At 33.6% G+C, this 12,932-nt stretch overlaps 2 protein-coding genes across 2 annotated transcripts; both read right to left on the bottom strand.

Annotated features, from left to right (window-relative positions):
* Nucleotides 1–1,488: 1,488 nt before the first annotated feature.
* Nucleotides 1,489–5,835, bottom strand: TRIADDRAFT_58624 (uncharacterized protein; the record flags this gene model as incomplete). The annotated part of the gene is made up of 18 exons (XM_002114572.1): nucleotides 1,489–1,722; nucleotides 1,938–2,036; nucleotides 2,127–2,162; nucleotides 2,319–2,380; nucleotides 2,789–2,867; nucleotides 2,982–3,067; nucleotides 3,153–3,205; nucleotides 3,355–3,454; nucleotides 3,544–3,609; nucleotides 3,714–3,785; nucleotides 3,917–4,195; nucleotides 4,251–4,427; nucleotides 4,537–4,702; nucleotides 4,776–4,894; nucleotides 5,055–5,183; nucleotides 5,340–5,404; nucleotides 5,545–5,629; nucleotides 5,742–5,835. 18 exons carry the CDS (start codon nucleotides 5,833–5,835, stop codon nucleotides 1,489–1,491), a joined length of 2,001 nt encoding a protein of 666 aa, XP_002114608.1.
* A 126-nt stretch (nucleotides 5,836–5,961) lies between these two features.
* Nucleotides 5,962–11,556, bottom strand: TRIADDRAFT_58623 (uncharacterized protein; the record flags this gene model as incomplete). Its single annotated transcript, XM_002114571.1, has 10 exons — nucleotides 5,962–6,161; nucleotides 6,365–6,491; nucleotides 6,605–6,701; nucleotides 6,823–6,928; nucleotides 7,110–7,181; nucleotides 7,278–7,453; nucleotides 7,596–7,733; nucleotides 7,913–8,026; nucleotides 9,366–9,452; nucleotides 11,375–11,556. 10 exons carry the CDS (start codon nucleotides 11,554–11,556, stop codon nucleotides 5,962–5,964), a joined length of 1,299 nt encoding a protein of 432 aa, XP_002114607.1.
* Nucleotides 11,557–12,932: the final 1,376 nt, after the last annotated feature.

Below are 12,932 nucleotides of genomic sequence, written 5' to 3'. Positions count from 1 at the left end.
AAATTAAAGCACTGTATCTGAAGTGATATCATTTAACTCTGAAATAGCCAGACTAAATATCCTCAACTATCGGGCAACATCCTGGTATTTGCTAATAAAAGATATTACAATAGTTACTAGAATGTATCGTTTATGCGGACATCTCAATTTGTTGCTGAATTGAAGGTTTTCTAGCCATTAAAACAAAACAACAAATACAAGATCTTATTAGAGCTCTACTCATCGTTGCTTACTTAATAGCTACTCATGCAGAAAGTTTTAAACTTATGACTACAGTAACTATATTTGAATAAAACTCTCTTGTTGTACGCGTACCATACTTTAGTGTAATACCCTAAATACGTACATACTGCAGTTTGTAATCCTAATTTGATATATGGAAAAGTGTTCTTCTACAGTATTTTTCTTATCATATAATTATCGATCAAAACAGTTGTCTGTACAACCAATAACGTCAGAGTAAAACTTTTAATTCATAACCTTAGTAAAGTAAAAGGCAGAAATAGCTTAGTTTAAAACTATATCGAAACCATCTTAAACCATGATTTTTTCATGCAATGTTACTCTGCTCTCTCATTCACATCAAAAACACTCCTAAATATTACTTATATGTAAATATATTTATATACGAAAACAATACCAATTTATTCATATCCACTATTCTTTGTAGTGCCATTGTAATTGGTAATAATGAAACGATCTACAATTTATAAAACAGCATTACAGTATATTTGAGTCAGAATATTATTGCATTATTAAAGGCAAAAAAACTACCGTAGCAGTATTTACATATTGCTAATTCGTTTCGACTACAAAATAAATTGCATTACGTACAATGAGGGTAATCAAAACTATATTAGTAATGCAGTTAAGATAACAAAAGATTCAATAACGGTCTGATATTTATACCTGCAATATGGTTATTTCAAATAACAATAAGAAGTTCATTCCATCGATAAATGTATTCATACTATTGTACAGTAATTCGATAAATAACGGTATACGGAATATAGTGATAATAATAATATTACAGTATTACAAATCGATCTACAGCATAAGTACGTCGCATCAAATCAATGATAACAGCCTGCTATACATCCAAAATAAAACAGCCGAAGATTTAAAAGCACACAGAAATGCTATTCCCAACTAACAGAAAATATAAAATAATGTAGCAAACTATTCTTAGTGCAATCGTTACTCTATTCTATCGTCGATTGAAATACACGAAATACAAGAGTATGATTTTATCAATCATAACTTTTTAATGTACTGACTAGCCTGTACCTCTTCTCTAAAATTGCTTTAAAAGGTACCTTAGCAACGTGATTCTGCGATCTTTGCTTATCTCATATTGATATACTATATGTACTATATGGACTGGTAGATACGAACTTATTCTTCTTACTTCAAATCGAAACTAACTCACATGCAAAATAATAAAGATATAATTCTTATAAAAGATACGAGCATTATTTACATAATATATCATGCTGTAGTAGTAGAAAATGCTTTCCTTTTTCTACCCAAGATATATCTTTTGTTAGCTGATAATAACTGCTGTTGTTCCGGGCTACACACAATAAGTGCACTACCAAAAGCTAAGGCCGATTGCCCATAACCAGGCATGTTTCCTTGTTCTCCCGGTAAGCGCATCAATACGGACATGATACCAGCTTCGCCGTTATTTACGGGTTGTAATGCAACCTGACTTGGACTTTGCTATTATTGGTAGAATAAATCAACAACACCGCATTAGCTAAACACTCTAGCCATCAAATATCGTCACTTATTGACCAAATTTGCAAGACGATAGGAGAACATAGTACAGTAATGTGATAGTACTACTACCCATTTCGTTAACTTCTATTACCCAGATATCAATAAAATATCGGTAAAGACGAGCATTTTAAATTTAAAGTCATATTAATGTTTACCTTTTTAATAGAGCTGTTATCATTATCGTAACGTTCAATAATGAAAGAAATGGATGAAAATGGCCGGTTAGCCATTTGTTTTAATTCTACCATACGTTCCTGTAGTAGTTGTCAAATCAACAAGCATCATTTTAGTAAATGAAAAATGTAATGTAATACCAACAGTTAAAATAACCCTTAATGACGTACCTGTCTCCTACGATAACGATCAAGGCGTTGCTTTATCTTCCACAAAATGAACGCGAACAACAATAACGAGAAGAAGCATCTATAGCAGTTAAAATATTTAACCATGTTAGTTTCACATTTCGAGGAAAACAGGCCTAATAAAAACACGCCACAATCTCCATAACTATATCTCAATATTACTATTGTACGTACACAAAAAATGTAAGAAAAAATTGCAATAACTCGATGAATGCTATCACATGAACCGCGGATATCTGATATATAAAATAAAGAGAAAAGCTAATTAGCGTAAGTCAGTAGTAAACACATCATTTTTACCGCCCCGTAATATATGAGAAAAGCTCACATATATAATTTCTACCGTAAATTGATAGCACGATGTTAAAATATAAATTTTGATACTTGCCACAATCAACACTTTAGAAGAAAAATTTCCAATATCCACAAACAATGACTTTAGCTCGTTAGTTCCTCCAACTTTGAAAGTATCGATAGCAAACGTTGTTTCTAGCCTTCTTTTATACATTTTTTCTGAATGTAAAATTTTCATCTCTTGTGTGTAATCTACAAGCAATTTTACACATAACCAAAAAATCATTAAAATCAACCGCACAATCTCTCATATATATAGAAAGTAGTATGGTATTTTAGGTAAAACTTACTCCAAGCAACACTAATAACTATTGTCGGAACAAGACGATATTCTTCAACTTCCACAGTTAACTTGACATTGCGATCCGGCTATCATCATAAAAGCATGACGTCATAGTAAGCAATATGATTATAATAACTAGAAAGTCAAACTCTAATAAGATTGCATAGCTACTTTCACCAAGTTAATCAATCACCAATTACCTTTGTCGGAGTGACAGTAAAGTGAAAATTCGTTATTCGTTGATTCTGTATCGAGACATTTACTTTGCTATCTATAGCGACTCTCACTATAATTTATCGTATAATATATCAAGATTACAGCAGCACATCATACATGTATTTATGAATAAGTTTATATTTCAATTTACTTACAATAACAATATCCGCCATTCGCTGCTGACCCGGTATATTTACTAGTATCGCATCTATAAACAAATCCATTTTCAAAATTACTACTACGTAGTAAGAAACCCGCGTACGATTTATGTAAGACATATGAAATATTTCCATAAACATTGAAAGAAAAAATTATGCGAATGGCTATTTAATGCCAAGCAATCAATAGCCTCATTACCGTTCACAATATGAGCCTTTGTTCCCTTCCATTGTACAATAATTTTCGCATATACCGGTCGAGGTATCACAAAGCCAAGAATGTCCATTACAGTTACAGGCTACACAATTATAATTATAAAAATAAAGTAAGGCTAACTAAAAATCGGGATGCGTCCTTGACTGTATCAATATCTTGTGCAATATATACCTGAACATGTCCCGCCATTGACTGGACGACCATAAAATCCCCACAAACAATATTCACAATTCTTACCTATTTCCATAAAGATGTTAAGACCGCAGTTTAGAAACATAAGATTATGGGCAAGCAATCAACATGTTTGATAGCTCAACTTGCTTAAAAATAGCAAATCTTACCACGTGTATTATCGCGACAAGGTCTACAGACACTACCATTTATACAAGTACTGTGTCCATTGCATTGGCATGCTAAACATATTAAATCAGGTTTAGATATTTATAGTTTGATGCTAGTATTCTATAAGATTGGTTTGTAAAGATAGCGACATAATAGCTACCAAAGAAATGTAGTCGTAACTATTAAAATCAACTATACATACCAGGACAGCTTGCAAACAACCATTTGCGCGCATCACATGCTGAATAATCGACGGTAGCATTTCTGCTGTAGACGTATCCATTATAAGAACGAATTGGACCCTCATATCTGCCGCTAATACATTTTCCAACACCAGTTATGTTGGATTCACACCAACCACATCCTGGCACAGCTTGGCAGGCATCACAAGCAGTAAAAGATTCACATTGGGTTTCTAGTAATTGTGATAGCCATAAACATGAAACAAAAATGTTGAGTTTAAACTTAAGGAATACTGTTCCTAATGATCAGATACAATTAAATAATACAAAAGTACTCAGGTATGCAAGTTTTACCTTTGCAGGTACCACTAGTCCAAGCTAAACATTGACCAAATGAAAACAACGCCGGGTAAATAGCAGATGATACACATCGATTTTCGGATTTACACCACATACAGTATGGCGTACGCACACATGAATTACAACTTGACTTGTAGGCGCATGTAGCTGGACAGTCTTGAGTTACAACATCTACAATTAAAAAGTTTACAATATAGCATTTCACCATTATCATATAACAATGGATATCCCTATTAGATTTTGTTATAAACAGGCAGCAACTAAGAGGTTAGTAGACTACCATCAGACTTCTTCTTGGATTCGTGCACACAAAGGTACGCATTAGTTCCCGAGATAGAACGCCTAACCCAAGAACACTCTCGCCTTTTGCATTCATGGCAGCTACCAGCAAGTTCGCAGGAATAAACTTCACGCTTGTAGTACGAGTCAGTGCAATTATTATCCTGCTGTAAAGAGATTCAAATATGAAGTAATACTTCATAACGGAGTTTTATTAATCCAAAGATTTGATCAACGTACCATTCCACAAATAGTCTTCACAGTAGGTTCATTACATTGACTTTTATCACAGTAGGTACAGATAGGATTGTAAGCATCGCATGCCGTACAAGAATCAGCTAACTGACAAGGCAAGTTCACTAAATCGTCAAGGATAAATAACAGTAACTATTAGTTTGATCAAATCATTAAATAAGTACAAGCCATGTACTGACACTCATAGCGCACGGACTTATATAGTTAGATCGAATACGAAAATATGGTCAGTAAACAAAAAAAATTGGATCGTTGCATTCGTACCCCCGCAAGAACTGTCACGTATACTGATGTTTGAGACATTTGCTGACATACACAGCTGTTTCCTGTCTGACCAAAAGCACTTTTCATCGCTAACGCAAGTTAATTCATCTAACCATAAATCGCAGTAATCTGAGCCAAATAAAATACATTCAAAATAATTTAGAAAAGCGATAAATACTGAAATCAATTTTTACAAGTATGACCATATTTTTAAATAGCTATACCTATTATTCAATATTAAACGTTATAAATGTTGTCCAACAATGATCTTAAAATTGAACTTACATGGAGAATAAATTATAATATCATCATAAACTTTGCCACTGAATCCACCAAAAATGATCATAGAACTGCGATCAATAAATTAATTTCAAAGGTTATCTCCAACATAATTGTACCAATAATTAACTGAAAATTTTGAATAGTAACATTATAGAAAGGTCTGGCAATATAATGCATGAAAATTAGTCATATTAACAGTGTACTATACTTGTTATAGGTAACCGACGAATGACCATATCTGGGAGAATCATAAGGAATAGTATCCGAAATGAGCTTTTTCCAAGTATAACATCCTTAAAGGAAAGGTTTGCTTTCATTATGGTCCAGTAAAGCTATCGATACTACACGATAAAATTTTTTACGCCATCGTAACGTGGCAACCTACTATTGATTGATAGTACTTACTGGTGTTGTAGACCATTAATTCGGCACTATAACATTTGGCCGTTCCTGCAGTTTGCACGGTGTCATTATGAGGATTTCCACCCCAAACATACATGTTACCGTTTATAAATGTAGATGAGTGAAGAAAACGTGGCAAACCGCTACCTTTTAAAGTAATCCTGGAAGTATAAAATACCCAATTAGATCATTTTCAAGGAAAGTAATAACTAGCATTAATTGCTTAGACCAACCAATAATGATTGCTAGGATCAAAGGCATATAATGAATCGGTTAATCTTCCAGACTCGGCGCTCAAGCTTCGATCTAAATAGCCTCCATGTACATAAATCTTTTGAGTGACACTATCATAGACACTAGTATGACCGTACAATCCGCGAACCGCAGATCCATATGTGGTAATACAATTCCACTCACGAGATTCTAGAAACGTAGAAATTAAATAGTAAGCAAATATTGATAGATTTTATAGGTATTGTCAAATAAAATATATATATATATAGATTTCGAGCATAAAGTACCAATATTGAATTGCTGAACAAGATTTGTGATTTGATAATCTGGTGAATACCCAAAGAACGTATACATTACGTCATCAACGATTACTGATGAATGGCCAATCATACTAGAGGGAGAGCAGGAGTTTGTTTTTAAATTTTGGATAAGAGACCATATATTTGAAGTAATGTTGTATATCCATAATTCATTAAAGATCTTTCCATCATATTGTCCGCCATATATAAAAATTGCGTCCTGTAAGTAAAATATTTTTAGTCAATAATAAGACTTTCAAGGATAGTTCTATAGCTGAAAATATATTCTGTAAAATCATGTTAATAATTAAGATAATTGTAATTAAGAATAACCTTGTAAGCTACTGAAGAATGTCCGTAACGTCTTGAAGGCATCGCATAAGAACTATTTGGACTAACTGCGCTCCAAATACTATCCTTGAGGTCAAATCTATCCAAAAGGAAATTATTATAAGTTTGAGAATTAATAGGAAGCAACTACCAGACAGGGATGAAAAGTTTAATTGACCCAGAATTTTTACGTAGCAATTTCGTAATTAGACTAAACGTACTTAATAAAATCATTTAGCAATGTCTGCTTCAACGCATAACCGCCAAAAACCCACATATAACCATCGTTAACAACCGCCGTATGAGACACTCTGCCCTCGTTAGTTTCTGATAGAAGAAAGGAGAAATTATTTTAGCTCCAATATTAAGTTATGCGATATAAGCTTACTCTACAACTAATAACTGCTTTTTCATCACAAACTGAGCCGTATCACCCAACAAAAATTGAACTTGTTAGACAGTCAAATCTAAGCTAATATTTGATAATACTATCGAAGAAATAGAATACCTTTCATGCCGGTTATTAGCGCTTTCCAGTAGCCATCACTACTGTTTGCAGCAACCAAAGAAACTAATTCGACTGTATACAATTAGCAATATAATTAAAAGGTCGATATTTGTACATACTTCATTCGTAATTTTATAAAAGATAGATATAATATTGAGTTAATCGAACCTAGTTTGTAACATTGACAAAAGAAACCACGACTACTGCGATCGATTACAAGGGAGCAGCCATCTGAACAAACATGACTGCTACAATCACTTCCTGTCCAACCAGTATCACACAAACAATTTACATTATCGATGCATACTCCATTGCCTGAACATCCATGAATACAAGTCACCATACTACAGATATAATAAGAATTGAAATTGGTGATCAGTCAAAAAAAGTATAATGTTTAGCTAAGCATGGATATTAATTAAAATCAGCTACAATTAAGACGTTTACATCAAGAATGAAAATAAGACGTAAAACTTGACACGATACCTGTAAGAAATGTTAAACCCTTTAGTTACATAAGCTTGATCACTATAAAAGTATAGAAATGCAGCTCCAGAATTGGTGACAACAGTTGGTACCGAAGATTGTATTCCATTAGTAATAGTTTGAGGTGAAATGATACCACTACGAATGCAAATAAAATTATCAAATTAGTTTAGAATTTCTTTAACTGAAATAATCTATCGATTAGTTAAACTACAAATATCTAACCAACTAAGTTATACGGTCTTTTAAATTACAAAAGAAGTATAGAACATTTTTTATACATAAAAATCCTCCGTATCAAATTTCTATTTCAATACCTAAAACTAGCAACTAGAGGAGCGAACGAATCACGGCCATCGAAAACATATAAATGGTCCCAGGAACATTCTGTGGCAAATTCTGTTAATTCTATCCTTATTGTTGTGTTAGTCCTATATAGTAAAGAAGGTACGAGATATACCATAAGCCTATATCAACTATGATCGTAACAGTAAAGGAATAGAATAGCGATAACGAGTAACATTTCTGCTATAGCAAAGTGTGACGCTAAATAAATTCATGAAAAGTGGTTTATTTATATGGCTGGTAAATAGGTTTATTCAATTACTCAATGTAGCTACCAGTACTATATTATAATAAAACAAGAAGATAAATGATATATAAGAAGAAATTGGCATCAATGCGTATTATTTCAATCGTTTCTATTTTGAGACTATCGAACGGTATCATCGTAATTAGATAAGTTCGTAGATAGGATAGATCTCGTTCAACTAAGCAAAGCGGGTGGTAAAACTGTGTTGAATATCTGGAAATAATTTTACTGAATTAGTAATGACAGAATCTACAGCTGTTATCGTTATATCGCTAAATTGAAAGTTGTAAACTATAGTGATGGGAATACACTGTTTCTGACTACATTGTTACAGTATACAATAAAACGTTCAATATTCCTGCATTGGTAAATGAATTACTTATGCCTTTTCTTTAATAATGTACTTGAAGAACATTATAAATTTAATTACAACATTGCAAAATTTTCTAGCTAAACAACTCCTATCTAAAACTGATTAGTGTGAGCAAAACTAATGTTTTATATTGTATATCGTTTATATGTGACACTGTCCCTATTACTACCCATAGAAACGAAGTACGAAATTAATTTAATGTCATTTTTTCTTCACAAAAATTAGTTGTATTAATAAGCAAATAAATAAATTATTTATCCGACACTCGATTAACTGTATAGATTGCAAGACATTAGCGTCTTTATCTAGATTTTACGTATGCGATTAATTATTCTATGCCTATATTTATAGTATCTAAAGGGTAATTAAATTGTTTACGCTTTTAATTTACACTTTATTAAGTGATAGATAGTGGCATAAAATATTAGTTAACCAAAATCAGGTAACGTAGCATAATGGAAACATCAGAATTTGATATCAAGATCAATTAACATTTAAAGGCGTTGACAAAACACCATGATAAACTCTTCTACTTGTACGTAACTAGAAATAGCAGAATATTGGCGGTAATCAATATACCCAGAATAAAATAACGCTAGTAAAGTAAAATTCGTTATCCAGCACTTTGTGTAAAACTGTTTTTACGATATTCTTATAGAAAAACACCTACTTCAATTATGCTTCAATGTAGCTAGCTATCACTTTGGGCTTACAGTCAAATGACATAGCGTCAGCCTGATAGCTATTTATTATGGTACAGATACACGTCTAGAATATGATGCAGTTAGCAAATAGATCAACTTACGTTCCACTTTCAATTAACCAAGAGCAATTCACGTTAGTTTGGTAATGATGAGGAGATTCGACAATACGACCCTTTGGTTCTGTCAAACTGCAAGCAAATATGATAAATAAATCAATTATATAGGGTAACTTATTTCTATTCAAAATCATAGCACGGTAAAATAGATTTTAGTTACAATGAACTTTAAATTAATAGATGGAAGGAAATATTGTTGAGTTCTGACAGATGCTGGCATATATTATTGTAAAACGTTAATCAACAGTTTCCGAAGCATCATTCAGGAGTAGTATTAAACTGGAAAGAGCAAGTTATTTTTCAACCTATTGTACTATGTTGTATGTTAATCCCAACGTCGTGTTGCGGGAAATTCTTCAAAAAAAATAGATTTTATATGGTAGAAAAGGATATTTAACATTTGATATGTGGTAGATTTTTCTTCCTTGTTTCTACCATAGGGGTATTAGTACGGCTTTGATATAAACGTTGTGCATATCGTCCAACACCCAAATAACAATTACTATAATTCAAATTTACTTTCTGACATGACGTTCAATCATGTTTGTTACTATTTTCTAAACCATGCCTAGCACGATCGGTTATTCATACGGTACTATTTCGTCTATAGATCACAGATTAATAATAGAGTATTTTTCTGCTACCCTTTCACGATATGATCTATTAATTTTACGTTTTTACCGCTGAAAACTACCGTCTATCTAGAATAGAGATACTGTCTACACGCACAACTTACGAAATAGACTAGTGCAAGCACGATCTTTGCTGATGATCATCTCGTGGTCGTTGTTTCTCAATACTGTATGTTTGAACTTATATTGTTATTAATCAAGTCCTTTATTACGCCATCATGAAGGGTCAAAAGTAAAGGTGATTCATCATTTGTGACAATATTTCAAGAAATCGGTGTTGGAGGTAGGTATCCTCAGCGCTCGACTGGAAGTCGAGCAAGATGGTTAACTTTATCTGCATGGTATAATTGGAGGCGGAAAATATGATCCTATTGTTGCAGTTTAGTGTATAACTTTACAGCATACATCTAGTATCGTTCATCTATCTTGTGCGCATTTACCACGTACAAATTATGAATCAATTGTACTATCAGCATAACGTTGTTGGAGCAAAATGAATCATCTGTCTATTATTGACGGTTACTGCTGTATCTTGTGTTGTATTTCTCACTAATAACATGCTATCTAGAAGTATGTTATGGAAGAAGAGATACACTACATACTGCTATACAGTAAGTGCTTGCAATCAATTGATTTATTAGCGATGCAAATCGTACCGTACGTTACAATCTAGTGAAATCATGGAGGTAAAATCAAGGTTTCCTTTTTATTTTGCTCGGTCATGACCGTGTATTCTCAGCATAACATTGGCAACCGTCCTCGTTAGCAATCAGTAACTGTGTGACTCTTGCAATTCCATCCAATACTATAGCCCGAGAATACATCTAGTATGACTCTTCTATCTTGTATGCATCCACCACGTACAAATTATGAATCCATTGTAGCCTAAGCATAACGTTGTTGGAGCAAAATGAACCATCTGCCCATTTATCGACAGTTATTACTGCATCTTGTGTTCTTATTACTCACTAATAACATGCTATCTAGAAGCATGTTATGGAAGAAGAGATGAACTACATACCACTATACAGTAAGTGCTTGCAATCAATTGATTGATTAGCGATGGAAATCGTACCGTATGTTCTAATCTAGTGAAATCATGGAGGTAAAATCAAGGTTTCCTTTTTATTTTACTCCGTCATGACCGTGCATTCTCAGCGTAACATTGGCAACCGTCCTCGTTTGCAGTCAGTCACTGTCTGACCCTTGCAGTTGCAGTCAATACTATAGTCGGATACGTCCAATATGGGCAGTAACCTTGACTTGTAGCTCAACGATACTACGGGTCAATCAAGTCATATGGGGTTGCTAGTGGTTTGCTATAGTAATCCTTTATGTCTAGCTCTATTTTGGGTACTTTACCTCTCGAGTCGACCCAGGAGAACGACGATAGCCGTGTAAAGGACGGATGGTATGACGGATGTTCCTTTCATCATAGCTTTATACCACTGGTATACGGTATCAAAATAGACTACGTAATAATACAATTTGCATGATATTGGGAATGGACAATCCATTCCACTTGCGGATTCAGTATGGCCCATTTCCTTGTGGCATTTTGTATCAAAGAAAAATCACTTTTGCTCCATTCATTATTGGATTGATCAGGTTGTCTATAATTTTTACTAAGAAAGATGATATAGGGTACCATGATAAAGCTCTGACTGTAGCATTGGATGACTTTACAGTCAGTACAAGTAGAATAGTGTAGTATGCATTTTCTACACCGGTAACGTTGAATCCAATCTTATTATGGAAAGAGCAACATTGATATAGTAATGATAATTCCTTTTTTTATAAAAAGGCTGTGACTAGACTTACCATACGATTACAAGTCACTTGCAAATAGAAATCATAGAAGCATGCGATGATAAAGACTAAAGTAAGTAAGACAATTTATATCAAGTGCGATTGGCATCTTTAGGTCGAAAGGCTAATGAGTTCAAGTTAATCGAAATAGAATGCGTATATGCGAACTTGGATTGGTGTTGTCAAGGCGTATAGAAAAGAATCCTCTCTACAGCATGATCGCCGTGATCAATAGAATGATTGCAAAATCGTCCCAGGCTCTTTCTTTAACTTTTTTACAGAAATTATTTTCAATACAAGTCCAATTTGATGATGAAGCCAAAGGCACTCTATTACGTTGATATTGTCTATTCTATAGTATACGAGTCTACACGTAAGTCAAGGGCAATGCAGCGGTCAAATCTAGTTGACATTACGTAGTGTTGTATCATCCTGTAGGCAGTCTTGTCTTGATTGGACACACTGACTCTCCTGGGCTGTACATCAAAATAATTCCCCATTGATAACAAGGGATAGTCGATCGTCCATCGGTACTCACTTCAATGTTGTAATAAGAAAAGATTGATGACTACAAATAGCTATTTTACTCCTATGTAAGTTGTACTACTTGATATCGTTTGGAAGAGAGTGAACCCTTGATCCTAGTTTGTACGGTAATCCCCTACTTGATCGTCAATAAAATTATGCAAATGAGGCATAATACCATCGATATTGCGTCTAACATCGATGCTTGGTCAACTATAAAAACATAACAAGATTGGTCTATCATAGCGATATACTTACATTCTTCGACTATAACATTCAGTACAAGTAGGGCCAGTAAAACCTTTATAACATTGGCACTCGCTACCATTGCATTCTCCATTCTTGCATCGTTGGGGTAAGCATGAAGAATTTCCATACGCCAAGAAAATCAAAATAAACAGTATAGTCACAAGATTGATAAAGTATCTCATGGCATCGAGTTACGATAGAGGATAATTACGATAGTTGATACGCTTTCATGAATGTCAATATCGACAGTTTGACTACAACCACTCTTGCTTTCCTCCAAAAAAAAAATGGTGTTATTGACTAGAAAAGTTAACGTTGCGTTTCCAAAGTGAAATGG

This window comes from Trichoplax adhaerens, genomic scaffold, assembly GCF_000150275.1.
Source record: "Trichoplax adhaerens TRIADscaffold_8 genomic scaffold, whole genome shotgun sequence".
Lineage (NCBI taxonomy): Eukaryota > Metazoa > Placozoa > Uniplacotomia > Trichoplacea > Trichoplacidae > Trichoplax > Trichoplax adhaerens.
The sequence above is the reverse complement of the archived record's forward strand: the minus strand, read 5'-3'. Positions and strand labels throughout refer to the sequence as shown.